The sequence below is a fragment of the Salmo trutta genome, chromosome 31 (assembly GCF_901001165.1).
Source record: "Salmo trutta chromosome 31, fSalTru1.1, whole genome shotgun sequence".
NCBI classification, from domain to species: Eukaryota; Metazoa; Chordata; class Actinopteri; order Salmoniformes; family Salmonidae; genus Salmo; species Salmo trutta.
In genome coordinates this window covers 21,451,886-21,471,545 of record NC_042987.1, presented here as the reverse complement: position 1 = coordinate 21,471,545, position 19,660 = coordinate 21,451,886, and the positions used below count along the sequence as shown (strand labels likewise).

The 19,660-nt window shown below is 40.9% G+C and overlaps 1 protein-coding gene across 1 annotated transcript; it reads right to left on the bottom strand.

The window, feature by feature from the left end:
- Window positions 1–2,567: 2,567 nt before the first annotated feature.
- LOC115169751 (tyrosine-protein kinase Lyn-like) lies at window positions 2,568–19,056 on the bottom strand. The gene is made up of 13 exons (XM_029725670.1): window positions 18,926–19,056; window positions 13,946–14,082; window positions 13,599–13,653; window positions 13,334–13,439; window positions 12,869–12,967; window positions 12,614–12,717; window positions 10,676–10,825; window positions 10,298–10,450; window positions 5,936–6,118; window positions 5,674–5,750; window positions 4,669–4,822; window positions 3,859–3,990; window positions 2,568–3,477 (listed from the first exon to the last, which is right to left on the bottom strand). Exons 2-13 carry the CDS (start codon window positions 14,075–14,077, stop codon window positions 3,275–3,277), a joined length of 1,548 nt encoding a protein of 515 aa, XP_029581530.1. The 5' UTR covers window positions 14,078–14,082; window positions 18,926–19,056; the 3' UTR covers window positions 2,568–3,274.
- Between the last annotated feature and the right edge of the window lie 604 nt (window positions 19,057–19,660).

The window sequence follows — 19,660 nt, the reverse complement described above, 5'->3', positions numbered from 1 at the left end:
CTCTCGTTGGCTAGAATGGTCCCAGCTGATCTTGCACCCCCCTCTGCCTTTTTGAAAACATTTATTTTCGTTGTCAGAGTGGCCAATGGAGTATCTGGTCAATATAATGGAACATCTGTGGTTGAGGTTATAAAACTGTCATAAATAATGCACTGTGTCAAAGTGTGATGTAAATGTGCATACTATGTACTGGTGCATCAAAATACATAAAAAGTTGCCAAAATTATGTTTCAATTTTGTAATTCAGTTGTTTTTGTTGTTGTCCCACTTTCCCAACCATAGCTGATAGCTAAAGTAGGGCAGCATGGAGTAGCTAAAGTAGGGCAGCATGGAGTAGCTAAAGTAGGGCAGCATGGAGTAGCTAAAGTAGGGCAGCATGGAGTAGCTAAAGTAGGGCAGCATGGAGTAGCTAAAGTAGGGCAGCATGGAGTAGCTAAAGTAGGGCAGCATGGAGTAGCTAAAGTAGGGCAGCATGGAGTAGCTAAAGTAGGGCAGCATGGAGTAGCTAAAGTAGGACAGCATGGAGTAGCTAAAGTAGGGCAGCATGGAGTAGCTAAAGTAGGGCAGCATGGAGTAGCTAAAGTAGGGCAGCATGGAGTAGCTAAAGTAGGGCAGCATGGAGTAGCTAAAGTAGGGCAGCATGGAGTAGCTAAAGTAGGGCAGCATGGAGTAGCTAAAGTAGGGCAGCATGGAGTAGCTAAAATGGGGCAGTCTTATAGGCTTTTCCAGTGGAGGAAAGAGATCCAGTTTACAATAGGGACCCTCCCTCTCCTCTTAGGTAAGACAGGGCTCTGGTTATTGTAGTACTATATCCTATACATTTGTTATTGTAGTACTGTTATTGGAGTGAATTCAGAAAAAGTGGGACACTTTTTATATTTTGGTCTCCTGTAAACTCTTCAGACATCTATTCAACATATTAGCCCAACACATGATACAATTCTGAAATCCTCAGATGTTTCCTAATCACACAAAAGTTAATTTAATTGTCATTGGGGTACAATTAGGACTGTAATAATGGTGTCCCAGTTTATCTAACCTGCTGTCCCAGTCTACCAAATGCAAACTGAAAATATGGTATTGACTCAGTGTACACATCATGCCTCCTGTGAATATGATATAAATGTTTTGTGTGTGGTTGGGAAACATCTTGAGGATTTCAGAAATGTATCATGTGTTTGGCTAATATGTTGGATAGATGTCAAAAGAGGTTACAGAAGACGTAAATGCAAAGAATGTCCCCCTTATTCCGAATTCACCCTACTTTTTTCCCATAGAGAATAATAGAGGACTCTATTGCCCAAAAGCCTGTTTTAGCATGGGTAGCACCATTAAGGACTTTGACCATTTTGAAGTAGTCAACTGGGTGGGACTTCCTATGGGTTATGGAAGGAACACATGATTCCATCCAGGTCCTCAGAAGGGATCAGCCAATTAATTATACTAGTTCGAGCAAACGTTCCATAACTGCATGTGGCAGTAAATCGCCAACCTTGGCTTTATACCTGTTCAAACAACACACTCCAGGTGGCAGTATACAACCTTTCAGATTGTTTACCAACTCATAGAAGCAGTAGAAAATAACAACATTGACTACTTAAAAATGGAGATGGCCTAAATAGAGAGCAATAGAAATGGCGTCTTTTTGTGGGCAGTAACAGAAGCTGACTTTGCCATGGCTCGTTGGCCAAAGCCTATGGGGAAATGTTTTTTGTTGCATGGTTTCATTTAAACTCAGGAAAAAAACATCTGTGGTAAAGACGGGCTTAGGAAATCTTATATATTTTGTTTTATGAAATGATCTTCATTTATCTAATCAAAACAAGCACATGAAGCACATAGTCTTCATAATTCATAAAGGTCATGTTAACTGACTGATATGATCTCATAAAACAAAACGTACACTGAGTGTACAAAACATTAGGAACACGTTCCTTATATTGAGTTGCACCCCTCCCCCAGAACAGCCTCAATGCGTTGTTCAAAGGCACTTAAGTATTTTGTTTTACCCATTCCCCCTCTGAATGGCACACATACACAATCCTTTAACTTGACCACTCCCTTTCATCTACACTGATTTGAAGTGGATTTAACAAGTGACATCAATAAGGGATCATAGCTTTCACCTTGATTCACAAGGTCAGTCTAGAGCAGGTGTTCTTAATGTTTTGTATACTCAGTGGATAAGATCTAAGTCTGTGTTAACCTTATTTTGGGCTTTTATTCCAAAACCCCATTCATTTCCCACATAGGAATGGCTGAATGAACCAAAGGTATTCATTTCCGTTTTTTAGGACTACAAGCTGGCGAGGTCTATGGCGCTGCCCATGCGCACACAGACCTCATAATGGGACACATACAATGTTGCATCATCTAACTATCTCTGTTTTTTTTTCTCCGTACTGAACGCCCTGCTATCAATATCACCTTCCGTGTTTTTGAAGTCCATCAACTCTAATGATCTGCTCCGGAAATCAATTACATCTTCAAATGACATCACACACAATCCCTGGAGACATTTTAAACGGCTGACACGCTCTACTACAAAAGAACACGACCTGGCCAAAAATGGTTGATATTTTATTGCTCTAGGTCTTTTGCATTTATTCAGAGTACAGTAATCACACACATGGTCATGTCACTCACATCAATCTCATTGTAAAAAAAAACAACACAACAAATCTACGTCACATTAGTAACTCGTTAGACTCTTGTGACAGCCTTAATATTAATACGATTAAACAGAAACATGAACATAGTCCAAAAGACCAGCTGCTTAATATCAATTAATGTACCTTAATGTAACAGCTCAAATAAAAATAGACAATTATTAGTACTGGTAAATCTGCTGATTGAATTCAACAAGCTATGGCTAAAGTTATAATAAATATGTGGTAAAATTTACATTTTGTGCTGTTCAATGTGCTGATTCTTTTTCATGTTTGCAACAGATTCAGTACATTATTTATGTGATCATTCTCTGTAAAAAGGCTGAAGAACATTAGGTTTATACTTCAATATGAAGTTGAACTCAAAGGTGAATCTTTAGCTTGCTTAACAAATAAGTAAGCAGTAAACATGTCCGACAATATCTCTCTCTGCGGAATAACTGATTGTTTTGCTGGTGGATTGAAGAAACCAGCACATTAGCAGACATTTTACATCCCAAACTGCACTCTATTCCCTATACAGTTCACTACTTTTGACCATAGAGCCCAACAGTAGTGCACTATTAAGGGAATGGGGTGCCATTTGGGACTCAGACACTGACTTCCTACTGCTGCTGTTGGTACTGTCCCTCAGTGGCGGTGTAAAAGTCATCCAGGACACTCTGGATGTAGTCAAATGTAGGCCTGTCGTCTGGCTTGCTCTTCCAGCAGGTGGTCATGATGTCATAGAGCTCGTTGGGACAGTTCTCAGGGCGGGGCATTCTATAACCTTTCTGCACTGATGTCATCACTTCACCATTGCTCATCCCTAAAAAAGGAAAACCGGAACAGAAAGAATCAGAAGTGAGAAGTAGTAACTCTGAATAGCAGGTCGACCTAAATTGAAAGAAGCCAACATGACCGATTTTCTTATTTATGTGGGGAAAATGGTTGAGCAATAAAGTCAGATTTTTGGTATTTGTTAAGGCATCACAATAAATGCCATCAAAGCAGACAGAGGTCTTTTTCTGGAGAAAAAATCCCTATGATCTCTTGCAACATCTTTCATTAACCAGTAGATGGCGATAAATATCTGTGCTCACCTATTGAGTGCATTCAAGCTCCAAATTTTGCAGCATGTGGGGAAATCAGTCTTGAGTAGCTAGTCTTAAATATGAATGTGTTTGTGTGTAAGGTTGCATGTAATTACCTGGGTAAGGTATTTTTCCATAGGTAATGATTTCATACAGGAGGACTCCGAAGGACCACATGTCTGATTTGATAGTGAAGGAGCCATAGTTGATGGCCTCTGGTGCTGTCCACTTGATGGGAAACTTAGCTCCTGTAATGGACAAACAGAGGGCGAAAGAGTTTCTGACACTGATATAGGAGGAAAAACAAAGTAACGTTACAAGCTTGGATTGCTGACAGAAACGTTCTTGTACAAACCAGGCCTGTATTAACTATGCAATATGCGTTGATAGCAGTTTTACATCTGACATTGCTGATATTGACCTCTGCTTCCTGATTGGCATGAAAAAAAATAAAAAATTACAACAGCCACAAAGTCAACACTGGCTATATCATAACAATCCATGAAAACAAATTTAAAGTTGGGGTTAGGCATAAGATTAGCAGTGTGGTTAACGTTAGTGTTAGTTCTGAAATCAGATTTGAAGAAATTGTAGAAATGGGTGGGGTGTAGCCATAGTTATGACTTTGTGGCTGTGGTAACTAGTGACAACCTGGTCCCTTAAGTAAACAAGAACATGTCTCGGGAAAACAGATGTACTTCTGGTCTCTACAGATACGATATTACAAAAAGTATACAATTACACTACTGTAATACAACTCTGCAGAACACCAGGGAATTTCTCTATACTGTCTTTCTCAGCCAAACACTAGACAGATATTTGGAATCATTTATGACAGTTATCACATGAGATACACATATATATAACATTTTGGCCAGTGTAATACTGTACTGACTAATTCTAGCATGCACAGACTGGAAGCTTACCCTCTCTGGCTGTATACTGGTCATCCTCAATGACTCTGGCCAGGCCAAAGTCAGCTATTTTACACAGCAAACTCTCAGACACCAGGACGTTGGCTGTTCTCAGGTCACGGTGGATGTAGTTCTTTTTCTCAATGTACGCCATGCCCTCCGCAATCTGAAAAAGGATGACATTTCCCCTCAGGGATTAATGGAACTCAATTGAGCACTCAACCCAACTCAGTAGAGCTTTCAGACTATCTGACTTGTGTTGTTATTCCCATAAAACAATACTGAAAAATGGTTATTAACTAGACTCCTCCTCTGACACAAATTCAGTATGGTAATTTGCAATGCTGCATACCATAGTTAATGTATGCGTTTTACATCTGGTTAGAATTGAATTCGCTACCAACCATTTGACTTGGTTAGTACTCAACAAGTTTAAGTGAGCTGAGCTGAGGAGTGGTTGTCCATTTGGGGAAAGGGACGACTGTTTCGTTTCATAGATGGCATCCTCTTTCACTTTGTCTAAGAGGATGTGCAACTGTGGTTTGATGCAGTTTTCCCCAGAATGGACCATACCTCTGTCACTACACAGTGATCTGATTTAAAGTTTATTCTGAATTTACCACAACTGGTGTACTGACATGGCATGAGGTATTTTGGTTTATCTTTAATCTATTTTTAGGTAATTTACTTCTTTGGGGAGGCATGTTATCAATGATGCATGTTAATCATAATTTTGTATATTGACTTTGCTTGAACCACATTTCTTCTACTTCCATGAGAGACATACTCTGATTGGTGTGTGAGGGACCACTGGATGGTCTTCACTTGGCACTTCTATGTTCTTAGTTTGTTGCAACTCATTTGTTAAGTGAAACAAAAACCATGGTATTCTGTTCCTCTTTCTGGTTAACCAATGGAAAAAGTGACATCAGCATCTATTTCTTAAAAGGAAACAGTCTACAAAGAGCAATGCTCTTAATCACTGAGACAGAGAGATGTAAGAAGAACATGCATTACCTGGGCAGAAAAATCGATTAGCTTAGGTAGCTGTACTTTGCAGCCCACGTCACTTTTTAAGAAATCTAAGAGGCTCCCTACAAAAGGTAAAGAAACAAAATTGAGGAATAGAAACCAAACCAATGAAATTATAGGTGACTTACAGAACACTTATGTAACATCAAATGGCATGTATTGATGAAAACAGTCCATGCTGGCCACATAATAGTGTTTGAAACCAAGAGGTCTGTCTTGTAGGAATTGGACTCAGTGTGTGTGTTACCATTGGACATGTACTCTGTGATGATGTAGATAGGCTCGATCTTGGTGACGACTGCGTAGAGACGCACCAGTCTGTCGTGTTGCAGAGTCTTCATCAGGTTAGCCTCCTCCATGAAGGCCTCAGCTGACATGGTGCCTGGCTTCAGCGTCTTCACTGCCACCTTGGTCGTGTTGTTGTAGAACGCTGCAGGAGGGATTTGCTCAGTATGAAGTATAGCTAGATAGATATTGTACCACTACTGCCCATTGTTTTCTGACCTCTAGGGCTACCTGCTGTATCTTTTTGATTTGAATTACATTTTGATTGGAAGATTTGACAAACTGGTGAAATGCATACTGTCTCACATGATTCAGCAACAAGGGAACCAATGCCAGTGCTAAGCAGTGTTGTAGTACTCAAGTCCAGGACTCAGACTTAAGTCAAGATTTTTATGACTCGTAACTCGACTTTGACTCGACCAGTGGTGACTCGGACTTGAACTTGACCACTTATGACTTTGTCAGTAAACCTTTTTTTTGCAGAATTCAACATACTAGCTGCAACAGCAAATGTTAGATAGCTGTATTATATATTTAGCCTTACAAATGTGCAACAGTATAATGAAATTTAGCTTTAAAAAATGGTTGGACAGCAACGTATGGGACTACCAAGGGACTCAACTCATGACTTGAGTATAAAGGACTCGAACACTAGGGACTCGTGAGTCAACTCATGACTTGAGTATAAAGGACTCGGACTCGAACACTAGGGATTTGGGACGCGACTCGAGTAGTGCACATACTAAATGCTGAATAAATATAATTGAGGAATTAAGCTGTAACAGTTCACAAAACATGAGTTTGTTTGACAAAGCTAAAAGTAGACAGCGAAGCCTTATTTATCAATGTGCGTGCGCACCAAAAATTCTTGCAAAGGTCTGTATTTCTACAATTTGAACTTCATGGGAAAGTGTGTATCTCCATGCTCAACTTCTGTTCTTATTGTTCATTTGGGGGAAAGGGGGGTTTGATTATAATAATGGTAGGCTAATAAAACATAGGCCCAATGATTAAAAAATGATGCATTTGCCATTGGTAAGGAGATTGCATAGCAGCATGATGTCTACTATATTTTATTATATAGGCCTAAATCATAATCATATTGCAGGACTTGTCTCTCCTTTTCTGACATACAGTTGAAGTCGGAAGTTTACATACACTTAGGTTGGAGTCATTAAAACTCGTTTTTAAACCACTCCACACATTTCTTGTTAACAAACTATAGTTTTGGCAAGTCGGTTAGGACAGTTACTTTGTGCATGACACAAGTAATTTTTCCAACAATTGTTACAGACAGATTATTTCACTTATAATTCACTATCACAATTCCAGTGGGTCAGAAGTTTACATACACTAAGTTGACTGTGCCTTTAAACAGCTTGGAAAATTCCAGAAAATGATGTCATGGCTTTAGAAGCTTCTGATAAGCAAATTGACATCATTTGAGTCAATTGGAGGTGTACCTGTGGATGTATTTCAAGGCCTACCTTCAAACGCAGTGCCTCTTTGCTTGACATCATGGAAAAATCAAAAGAAATCAGCCAAGACCTACGAAAAAATTTTGTAGACCTCCACAAGTCTGGTTCATCCTTGGGAGCAATTTCCAAATGCCTGAAGGTAATTTCCAAATGCCTGAAAGTATAATTTTCTGGAATTTCCAAGCTATTTAAAGGCAGTCAACTTAGTGTATGTAAACTTCTGACCCACTGGAAGTGTGATACAGTAAATTATAAGTGAAATAATCTGTCTGTAAACAATTGTTGGAAAAATGACTTGTGTCATGCACAAAGTAGATGTCCTAACCGACTTGCCAAAACTATAGTTTGTTAACAAGAAATGTGTGGAGTGGTTGAAAGACGAGTTTAAATGACTCCAAACTTAGTGTATGTAAACTTCCGACTTCAACTGTACATGTACATATTACCTCAAATTCCTTGTACCCCTGCACATTGACTCGTTACTGGTACTCCTTGTATATAGCCTCGATATTGTTTTCATTGTGTTACTATTTCCTTTTTATTTAGCAAATATTTGTATTACTTTTTAACTCTGCATTGTTGGGAAAGGGCTCGTAAGTAAGCATTTCACTGTAAAGTCTACACCAGTTGTATTCGGCACATAACCAATACATTTTTATTTGATTTTACTATTGATTCTACTGAAAACAATAACTCTAAGTTTACATCCCAAATGGCACCATATTCCCTATATAGTATACTACTTTTGACCAGTGACCATAGAGCTCTGGTCAAAAGTAGTGCACTGTGTAGGGAATAGGGTGCTATTTGGGATGCAAGCCTAATAAAATACAAGCTTGAGTTTCTCTGTATATATTATTGACTAACCAGTGGAGTTCAGTCCAAGTTTGAGCATTTTGAACCCTCCATCCAGAATAGCTTTTCTTTATCACATAAGTCTCCTACAACTCTATTGTGTTTCCACCATGCTAGCTGAACAAGCCCTGAACACCCCCATCTAAGCCTCTTTTAATTCCTTGTTTTTTATAGAGAAGAGGAGACTAAACTCTCCAGAGACATAACAAATGCAAGGAGGTGAATGAGAGGAAACAGGACTGTTGACGGCTCCATCTGGCTGGCTGGCTGGATCACTGTGCCATAGGAAAAGCCCTTAATGCCAAAGAGGTCAAAGAAAACGAAAAACATCTTGAGCGCAGTACAGGAGGCCCTACAGTCCATTTGTATATTTGCAATGCCAACAATTTCCTACAATTCATCAAGGCCGATGTGCAGGAAGGTAGCACATGAATAATAACGAAATCCAATGCAAATTCGAAGTCATACACACTCACATTTCCTCTACAGATGCCTCTGATAACAACGCCAACAGTTCCTAGTACCAGTCCCATCCCTCCACTCTCTAAGGCTGCTAACAATCTCATAGAGACAGAAAGATCAACATTTGACTACCTGTCTGTCTCAGCTGCCCTACCCCTGATACAATTACACCACATTAAAGTGATAGTATTAAAAAAGCAATGGAGTGGGCCACCCGAGTGGCGCAGCAGTCTAAGGTACTACATCACAATGCTATAATTATCACTACAGATCTGGGTTTGATCCTGGGCTGTATCACAACCGGCCGTGACCGGGAGTCCCATAGGGCGGTGCACAATTGACCCAGCATCGTCCGGGTTATGGGAGGGTTTGGCCCGGGTGGGGGCTTTACTTGGCTCATCGTGCTGTAGCGACTCCTTGTGGCGGGCTGGGCACCTGCAGGCTGACCTCGGTCGTCAGGTGAACAGTGTTTCCTCCGACACATTGGTGCGGCTGGCTTCTGGGTTAAAGCGCAGTTTGGCGGGTCATGTTAAGGAGGACCCATGACTCGACCTTCGCCTCCCATGCCCATTGGGGAGTTGCAGCGATGAGACAAGATCGAAATTGGGGAGGAAAAGAATGTGCAAGCCAGTTAAGTTCTTCCACATGGATCTCGACAAACCATTTCTGAATGGACCTCGCTTTGTGCACGGGGGCATTGTCATGCTGAAACAGGAAAGGGCCTTCCTCAAACTGTTGCCACAAAGTTGGAAGCACAGAATTGTCTAAAATGTCATTGTATGCTTTAGCATTAAGATTTCCCTTCACTGGAACTAAGGGGCCTAACCCGAACCATGAAAAACAGCCCCAGACCATTATTCCTCCACCAAACTTTACAGTTGGCACTATGCATTGGGGCAGGTAGCATTCTCCTGGCATCCGCCAAACCCAGATTTGTCCGTTGGACTGCCAGATGGTGGAGCATTATTCATCACTCCAGAGAACACGTTTCCACTGCTCCAGAGTCCAATGGTGGTGAGCTTTACACCACTCCAGCCGACGATTGCCATTGGGCACGATGATCTTAGGCTTGTGTGCGGCTGCTCGGCCATGGAAACCCATTTCATAAAGCTCCCGACGAACAGTTATTGTGCTGACGTTGCTTCCCCAGGCAGTTTGGAACTCGGTAGTGAGTGTTGCAACCAAGAACAGACGATTTTTACACGCTACGCACTTCAGCACTCCCGTTCTGTGAGCTTGTGTGGTTTACCACTTCTTGGCTGAGCCGTTGTTGCTCCTAGACGTTTCCACTACACGTTAACAGCACTTAGAGTTGACCGGGGCAGAAATTTGACAAACTGACTTGTTGGAAAGGTGGCATCCTATAAGTCACAGCTCTTCAGTAAGGCCATTCTACTGCCAATGTTTGTCTATGGAGATTGCATGGCTGTGTGCTCGATTTTATACACCGGTCAGCAAAGGGTGTGGTTTAAATAGCCAAATCCACTAATTTGAAGGTGTCTGTATACTTTTGTGTATCTTTGACTCACCCATCCACACTTCTCCAAACTGTCCTGCTCCCAGTTTTTTCACCATCTTGATGGACTCCTTGGAGATCTCCCAGGCATCTTTGTCCCATGGCTTCTGAGCTTCGGGTTTATCACACGGCTTCTCCAGCTTTCGACAGAGACCATCTGATTGTTCTGACAAATCACACCACAAACTGATGTTGAGACATTGCATTTTTGTACATTATTATTTTTTTGTTGTCATTTAGCAGACGCTCTTATCCAGAGAGACTTACAGTAGTGAATGCATATTTCTCTATTTACTTTTAGTAAATAGAGAAGTTGAAAGAAGCCAAGAGAAAATGAAACGTCTTAGTTTTGTGCAATATTACAGGTGGGCTCAAATACATTGGTACTCACTGTAATAATGTTTTATCATGCTGCCAATGTCAGGGAATGTGATTTTAGGAGAGATGTAGAAGCCACCATTATCCAGCGTGCGGATCTTATAATGTTTCACAGCGTTTATGCCCTGGGCATCCACATCTCTGATAGACATGGAATAACTTCCTGATGAAGAGAAACACAATCACTATCACATTCAGACATCCAAATACAATACAGTGAATAATATACTGCTCAAAAAAATAAAGGGAACACTTAAACAACACAATGTAACTCCAAGTCAATCACACTTCTGTGAAATCAAACTGTCCACTTAGGAAGCAACACTGATTGACAATACATTTCACATGCTGTTGTGCAAATGGAATAGACAACAGGTGGAAATTATAGGCAATTAGCAAGACACCCCCAATAAAGGAGTGGTTCTGCAGGTGGGGACCACAGACCACTTCTCAGTTCCTATGCTTCCTGGCTGATGTTTTGGTCACTTTTGAATGCTGGTGGTGCTTTCACTCTAGTGGTAGCATGAGACGGAGTCTACAACCCACACAAGTGGCTCAGGTAGTGCAGCTCATCCAGGATGGCACATCAATGCGAGCTGTGGCAAGAAGGTTTGCTGTGTCTGTCAGCGTAGTGTCCAGAGCATGGAGGCGCTACCAGGAGACAGGCCAGTACATCAGGAGACGTGGAGGAGGCTGTAGGAGGGCAACAACCCAGCAGCAGGACCGCTACCTCTGCCTTTGTGCAAGGAGGAGCAGGAGGAGCACTGCCAGAGCCCTGCAAAATGACCTCCAGCAGGCCACAAATGTGCATGTGTCTGCTCAAACGGTCAGAAACAGGCTCCATGAGGGTGGTATGAGGGCCCGACGTTCACAGGTGGGGGTTGTGTTTACAGCCCAACACCGTGCAGGACATTTGGCATTTGCCAGAGAACACCAAGATTGGCAAATTCGCCACTGGCGCCCTGTGCTCTTCACAGATGAAGCAGGTTCACACTGAGCACATGTGACAGACGTGACAGAGTCTGGAGACACCGTGGAGAACGTTCTGCTGCCTGCAACATCCTCCAGCATGACCGGTTTGGCGGTGGGTCAGTCATGTTGTGGGGTGGCATTTCTTTGGGGGGCCGCACAGACCTCCATGTGCTCGCCAGAGGTAGCCTGACTGCCATTAGGTACCGAGATGAGATCCTCAGACCCCTTGTGAGACCATATGCTGGTGCGGTTGGCCCTGGGTTCCTCCTAATGCAAGACAATGCTAGACCTCATGTGGCTGGAGTGTGTCAGCAGTTCCTGCAAGAAGAAGGCATTGATGCTATGGACTGGCCCACACGTTCCCCAGACCTGAATCCAATTGAGCACATCTGGGATATCATGTCTCGCTCCATCCACCAACGCCACGTTGCACCACAGATTGTCCAGGAGTTGGCGGATGCTTTAGTCCAGGTCTGGGAGGAGATCCCTCAGGAGACCATCCGCCACCTCATCAGGAGCATGCCCAGGCATTGTAGGGAGGTCATACAGGCACGTGGAGGCCACACACACTACTGAGCCTCATTTTGACTTGTTTTAAGGACATTACATCAAAGTTGGATCAGCCTGTACTGTGGTTTTCCACTTTAATTTTGAGTGTGACTCCAAATCCAGACCTCCATGGGTTGATAAATTGGATTTTCATTGATTATTTTTGTGTGATTTTGTTGTCAGCACATTCAACTATGTAAAGAAAAAAGTATTTAACAATATTATTTCTTTCATTCAGTTCTAGGATGTGTTGTTTAAGTGTTCCCTTTATTTTTTTGAGCAGTGTATATAAAATAATAATATATTCCATTTAGCAGATGCTTTTATCCAAAACGACTTACAGTCAAGCGTGCATAAATTATTTGACGTATAGGAATCATGGACAAGTTATTTTCATTATAGAGACATAGTTTATCCAGTGGGTCTTTACCTTTTGATGTCTCACTCTCACGAATGAGGTAAGAGCCTGCTTTGTTTGCAGGGGCCAAAAGTTGTCTTTCTGCATCCTTCCTTGTAATATCCTTGAAAAACCATCTACGCAGAAAACAATATTATAGTGACACAATTTAGATATCTTCCCCTGAAATGAATCGAATAACAGCTATGTGCTTCTATTAACGGTGAATAGAAAGCCTTGTTGGCTCTGAGAGAAATGTGCAAAAGTCATTATGAAAACGACACTCACTCCTCTGTCTCCATGGTGTTGGCCTCGGCAACATAATTGGAGGGTATGAACCCTTCTTTCTTAGTGGTCAGAGACCTAGCCTTCCACCATTCACCATGCCTGAAAACAGTTATGATTCATGTCGTCAATGAAAGAAGGGACACAACAATCTTCTCTTTAGAAAAAAATAAGGGTTCCAAAAGGGTTATTCGGATGTCCCCATAGGAGAACCCTTTTGGGTTCCATGTAGAACTCTCTGTGGAAAGAGTGCTACATGGACCCCCAAAGGGTTCTACCTGGAACCAAAAAGGGTTCTCCTATGGGGACATCCGAAGGTTCTAGATAGTGTACTATTCAATGATGACACTGTAATCATCTTTATATAAAATGCTTGCGCAAACAATATTCCTCTTAGTCCAACATTGTGTTGGTTTATGTATAAAATCCAACACACTCAAATGTAATATATGGAGAACAGGCACTTACTCTTCAAGAACCTTAAGCCTTTCGCCCTTCTTGAATCCCAAATCGTCTGCATGTATTGCATCATATGGGTATATTGCAATTGCTATTTTACCAGACTCGCTTTGCTCTGTTAGAAAAGAGGGGGAGACAGTGGGAACACACTTCTCTTGCAATCAAATGTTATTGGAATATTGCAATGCACTGCAAAAGAAATGGAACCATCATACAATATTTGCTCTGCATCATTACTGTAACAATGTGCGATAAAGAAATGCAACAAGCATACCTTCCATTTTCATGAATACCTGACCAGGCAGGAGACCTCCAGGAGGTGAGTTACTCTGTATCAAGATATCATTTCATATCAGAACTTCTGGACAGTCGTTTGACAAAATGTTATGGTTTTATTGTGCTAATCTATGAACAATAGTTTGAATGTAAGGTGAAGAGATAGTGAAAGAGAGAAATGTGTGCTATTTCACCCATTTAAAAAATATATAATAATTTGGTACATTTTTCAATATTTGAAGATTCATCAACAACACACTTGAACCAATTTTGTAAATTGTTTCCAGGTCAGGGATTTTTGGTAGTGATTACAAAAATACTGTTTCCCCTGAAACTACTACTTACTGTAGCACTTGGTTTAATGGAGGTGCGATCTCTCAAATTTACAGTTTGATCAGGACGTACTGGCTGTCGGTTCTTGCCATCAAGCACACCTCCATTCAGACCGGCATTCAGCTTGGATTTTTTACAACCCATATTGCCTATTGGGATAGACACAGAAGCTAACTTTAATGTATTGACCTCATCTTTCCCATTGGTTCATGGGAAACACACACACATAGCATTTGGAACAAGGCTTACTATTCATGATCCCTATATTCCTGCAAAAGGCCCATAAGGAAAGAGGGTTAGGAAACATAACGAAGATGACTATCAAGACGCATACATCAAACAGAAGATTAACACTGACTGTGTGTGTGTGTTAGCAGTGTTCATGACCGACTGTACACAGATGACCACTGCTCATAAACACAGATGACTTGTTATTAAGTAAAGTAGAACTGCAGTAGCTTGGGACTAAGTTACTATGACAGTGCACTGATCAGGAGTCAACTGTGTCAATACACTGTAAAATATATAACTTTATTTGCCGCAGTATTGATAGCACACAACCTAGCACAGATCAAAGCCTCACTCACTCATTTAACGTTTATTCATTCACAAACATTAACAGGCATTATCAATTATTTCCTTTTTTTATGTCCTTCTGCATTGTTAGGCTTGGAGATGACAAATGATTTGATTTTCAGACAGTGCACATACAGAATCTGAGCAACAAGCCTGTATAAACTAAGTATGGATATTTGATTTGGGCTCTTTCTGTCTGAACTGGGCTCAGTTAGATGTGGTCTCTCAGGGGAGTTAACCTCTCCTGTACCACAACACCACTTGATGCAGCGGTGTCTGCAAATTAATTTACACGGCAAAATAGAAGCAAGTGGGTTTTGAGCAGTAGTGGTCGTGTACAGAATCTCACTCACTCACTCACACAGTGGAGTTTGGAGCACTATACTGTAAAGGTCACAATCTTCGATATGTTACATGCTGTGTAGATGTAGATGAATACCATAGACATAAGATACAGGTAGCGGTTTTCTATCTAACAGCAGAAAACAGGGTTGTACAGCTGGCTCACTGAGGCCAGGGGCTACACATGAGTTTCTGTGTCACAACACATTCACACACTCCAATGACAATGCTCTGTGTCCAGGGGAATTCTCCAAGGATTTCAGTTATAAATAGTCATATCATGAGCTACAAAATAATATAATTAACACAATAGGCCTATTGCTTGATCTAAAACGATTGTGTTACTAAAACTGAGGGAGAGAAAAATATGGATTTATTAACTAGGCCAGTCAAAATTAGACTGGTGTAAGGTATTTTTCTTCCTTGACGAAACTGAACACATTTGAGGTTTCCTCAAACTTTGGACCCCTAAAACAATACTTATCAGTTTTCCTTTCTGGGCAAATAACAGCTGAAAGGCATGCCATTCATTTGACCTAGTCTTGTCTTTCATGTACCCCAAATGGAAACCAGAACTAGATCAGAAACTAGATGTACCTTTCAAATTAGAAATGTCCTTGTTTTGCATTGTTCTCCAATAATGAATATCTGGTTTGCGAACTATGGCATTTGGTTGTACTAATGCACTGTTGTTGAATGATAAGGACAATGCATTAGACCATTGAGCAAATATATATCTATGATAAAAAAATAATGCATTCAACACCTAGTGCTCTGAATCAAATGCTGAAAAACAAACCCAACTACACTTAGGTGTAGTTTGGCTGTCAGGCTCTGGCTGTCAGTGCTTTGGCTGTATTTCTAGATGACAGACAGGATACGGGTTAAGGCTTCGGACAGATTAAAATAACTATACAGAGGCTACGTGCTACTGTGGCTTCTGCACACTTCCTCATTTGACCAGCCTCTGCCTTTTGCAAGGAAAAACCCTCTCTGTATAATGTATTTCTCAGCCAAGTCTGGGGTTTAGGTTTCATGTCAACTATTATTCTATTTTCTTTAGGAATTAATTTACTTAAACAATGCAAAAAGTTTAATTACATTGAATAATGTTGAATAAATGCATATATTGATGAAAATAAACGTACAGATGGAATCCACAGTTGGCGGAAACAGCGCCACTGGCCGCCCCACCACTGTTGTTGCTTTTGCTGCCGAGCTGAGGAGCATTACGCAGCAGGTAAAACAAACGCAGCACTTACTGTGCTCTTCTATCGCGGGAGCAATGATGTCCGAGGGGAAAAAACTGTGTTCATTGTTTGCAGTAACTCTGTTGTTTTAATATCGCAAACGGACGTGGCTGTTTCACCATTAAGGATTCCAGCTGTAAACCATGCCTCACACACTTGGATAGGCCTAGATCAGTGGAGGGCACAGTGCATGTGGGCATGTGCACGGCAGGTGTGTCAATCACACCCATAGACTTCACATCCTTGTACCTGTTCCATTATGCCGCTTATGAGAGCACAGGCAGCACCACTGAGGCCATCTCCATTTTGAAGTAGTCAATTTTCTTCTTCTACTACTTCTATGAGTTTGCAAACAAACTGAATGTGTGCATACTGTCACCTGGAGTGGGTTGTTTGAACAGGTATATAAAGCCAAGTTTGGCGATTTACTGGCAATTGCAGTTATAGAATGTTTGCTCGTGAGTATAATTAATTGGTTGATCCCTCCTGGTGACCTGGATGGAATTATGTGACCCTTCCATAACCCATATCTATCTCGATAACCATGTTTACATGTGCACATGTAACCGATGTGAAATGGCTAGTTAGTTAGCGGTGGTGCGCACTAATAGCGTTTCAATTGGATGACGTCACTCGCTCTGAGACCTGAAGTAGTTGTTCCCCTTGCTCTGCAAGGGCTGCGGCTTTTGTGGAGCGATGGGTAACGATGCTTCGAGGGTGGCTGTCGTCGATGTGTGCAGAGGGTCCCTGGTTCGATCCCAGGTTGGGGCGAGGAGAGGGACGGAAGCTATACTGTTAGAAAAAACGAATTCTTTTAGACCTTTACTCAAGTACTTTTGGAAAAAGTACCCAATTGTCATACTTGAGTAAAAGTAAAGATACCTTAATAGAAAATGATTCAAGTAAAGGTGAAATTCACCCAGTAAAATACTACTTGAGTAAAAGTCTAAAATAATTAGTTTTTTATAAATACTTAAGTATCAAAAGTAAATGTAATTGCTAAAATATAGTAAAATTATAAATCATTTCAAATTCCTTACATTAAGAAAACCTGACACCACCATTCTAGTTTTTTTTCATTTACAGAGAGCCAGGGGCATGCTCCAACACTCAGCCATCATTTACAGAGAGCCAGGGGCATGCTCCAACACTCAGCCATCCTTTACAGAGAGCCAGGGGCATGCTCCAACACTCAGCCATCATTTACAGAGAGCCATGGGCATGCTCCAACACTCAGCCATCATTTACAGAGAGCCAGGGGCATGCTCCAACACTCAGCCATCCTTTACAGAGAGCCAGGGGCATGCTCCAACACTCAGCCATCATTTACAGAGAGCCAGGGGCATGCTCCAACACTCAGCCATCATTTACAGAGAGCCAGGGGCATGCTCCAACACTCAGCCATCATTTACAGAGAGCCAGGGGCATGCTCCAACACTCAGCCATCATTTACAGAGAGCCAGGGGCATGCTCCAACACTCAGCCATCATTTACAGAGAGCCAGGGGCATGCTCCAACACTCACACATCATTTACAGATAGCCAGGGGCATGCTCCAACACTCAGCCATCATTTACAAATGAAGAATGTGTGTTTAGTGAGTCTGCCAAATCAGAGGCAGTTGGGATGACTAGGGATGTTCTCTTGATAAGTGTGTGTGAATTATACCATTTTCCTGTCCTGCTAAGCATTCAAAATATAATGAGTATTTTTGGGTATCAGGGAAAATGTGTAAAGTGAATTAGGAATGTAGTGAAGTAAAAGTAGTCATAAACAATTACCCAAAAAAGCTTGTATCCTGGTTATGAGAGACCTGGATAAAATGCCTGGGATGTTCTGATCTTAGACATCTTACACAGGCTCAGTTACACATATCATGGGTGTTATGTGATGTTTCATCTGATTGTCAAACAAATGACTTCAAAAAGTAGGCTACCTGCACAGTTTGGTCCACCATAATTCCATTACAATTTATTTTGCTGATACTCCTTACTGGACCATATAGCCGACAATTAAACACGTTTCTGATAAGACTTCAGTTTGTCTTGGGTGCATATTTTATGTGTTTGAAATACTGTCTGCTTGCACAGCATTGTCAAAGATAACACATTACAAGTGCATTCAGCATTTTCTCAAGAGATGGTGAAAGAAATCATTCTCCACTTCTGTTCCCGAGACATTAACATTTATTATATACATTTACTGCAAGAAATGCATAATTCTGCAAGAGTTAATATTATGAGAAGTTATAGGCTTACAGTCAGTATTCATATTTTAGTTACTATTCCATTTAACCCATATGAACTTAAGTTATGAATATTCTGTTTATTCATGGTACAGGGATACTAATGAGCGGGATATCAAGCTGCATGTAAACAGTTTATCCCGAATAAGACGCTAAGCGGGATACGAGCTACTATTCAGAATACTGTGAGCATGTAAACCATCAGGAAATCTGAGCCGGCTGGAGGAGGTGATGGTAACCTGCTTTTAACTCTCCACATTTTTCGGAATAATGTGTCACCTTAAACACACAACATTTAAAACATAGGCAACGCCCTGGTTTGTACATACAGACCAATTTCTTTAGACAGATGTTTAAGAACAATTTTAACTTGTGCATTCGGCTCAGTGGACCGTATTACGTTTTGTTTATAGCGAAAATGTGGACAACGTTCCCAAACAAATTGACTAGCGTAATGTTTATAGAAATAAAATTAAGACTTGTTTGATAAGAAAAAACTATAGACAAAGAAAAGAAAAAACTATAGACAAAGAAAATAAATAGAATAAAGCAGCAATGCCATAATATAGGCTAGATTTACCTGTCAAATTTCACTAGTTGGAGAAGCGGCTGAGCGGCTAATTCAAATAAAGACAAATGTTTGTAATCCTCAACTTTCGTGTCTTGCTCTTCATTAGAGCTGCCAATGGACTGTGAAATTCAACAGAATGAGGAACTTCATATGTTAAATGGTTTTTCTTTTTTTTTTCTTTTTTTTTATTACTGTAACTTCCTGGTACAATGTTCCGTTTTGTCCAATGTATTTGCATAATTGCTTACCAACTGAACGCATTTGAAAGTCGAGGTCATTTGAGGTCAAAGTCATATTTATTACATTTATGTACACTGGATTTTTTTGTTTTATAAAAATCACAGGTACTACAATGTATGAAATGGACTGAGGGGACATTGTGGAACTACTGTCTGTGTTAGTGAGAAGCGGCATGATGAACAGTCAGCCAAAACAACCTATTGATTTCCCCAGAACAGTGGTTCCCAAACTTTTTATAGTCTGTACCCCTTAAAACGTTCAACCTCCAACTGCGTCCCCCCTCTAGCACCAGGGTCAGCGCACTCTCAAATGTTGTTTTTTTGCCATCATTGTAAGCCTGCCACACACATACTATATGATACATTTACTAAACATAAGAATGAGTGAGTTTTTGTCACAACCCGGCTTGTGGGAAATGACAAAGAGCTCTTATAGGATCAGGGCAAAAAATTATATTATTATAATCAATAATTTTGCTCTTTATTTAGTCATATAAAACCTTAT

Coding starts and splice junctions, on each gene's coding strand:
- LOC115169751 (XM_029725670.1), bottom strand. CDS start 14,077: ATGGGTTGTAAAAAATCCAAGCTGAATGCCGGTCTGAATGGAGGTGTG. Junction 13,654..13,945: donor CCATTAAACCAAGTGCTACA/GTAAGTAGTAGT, acceptor ATCTTGATACAG/AGTAACTCACCTCCTGGAGG. Junction 12,968..13,333: donor AGGCTTAAGGTTCTTGAAGA/GTAAGTGCCTGT, acceptor AACTGTTTTCAG/GCATGGTGAATGGTGGAAGG.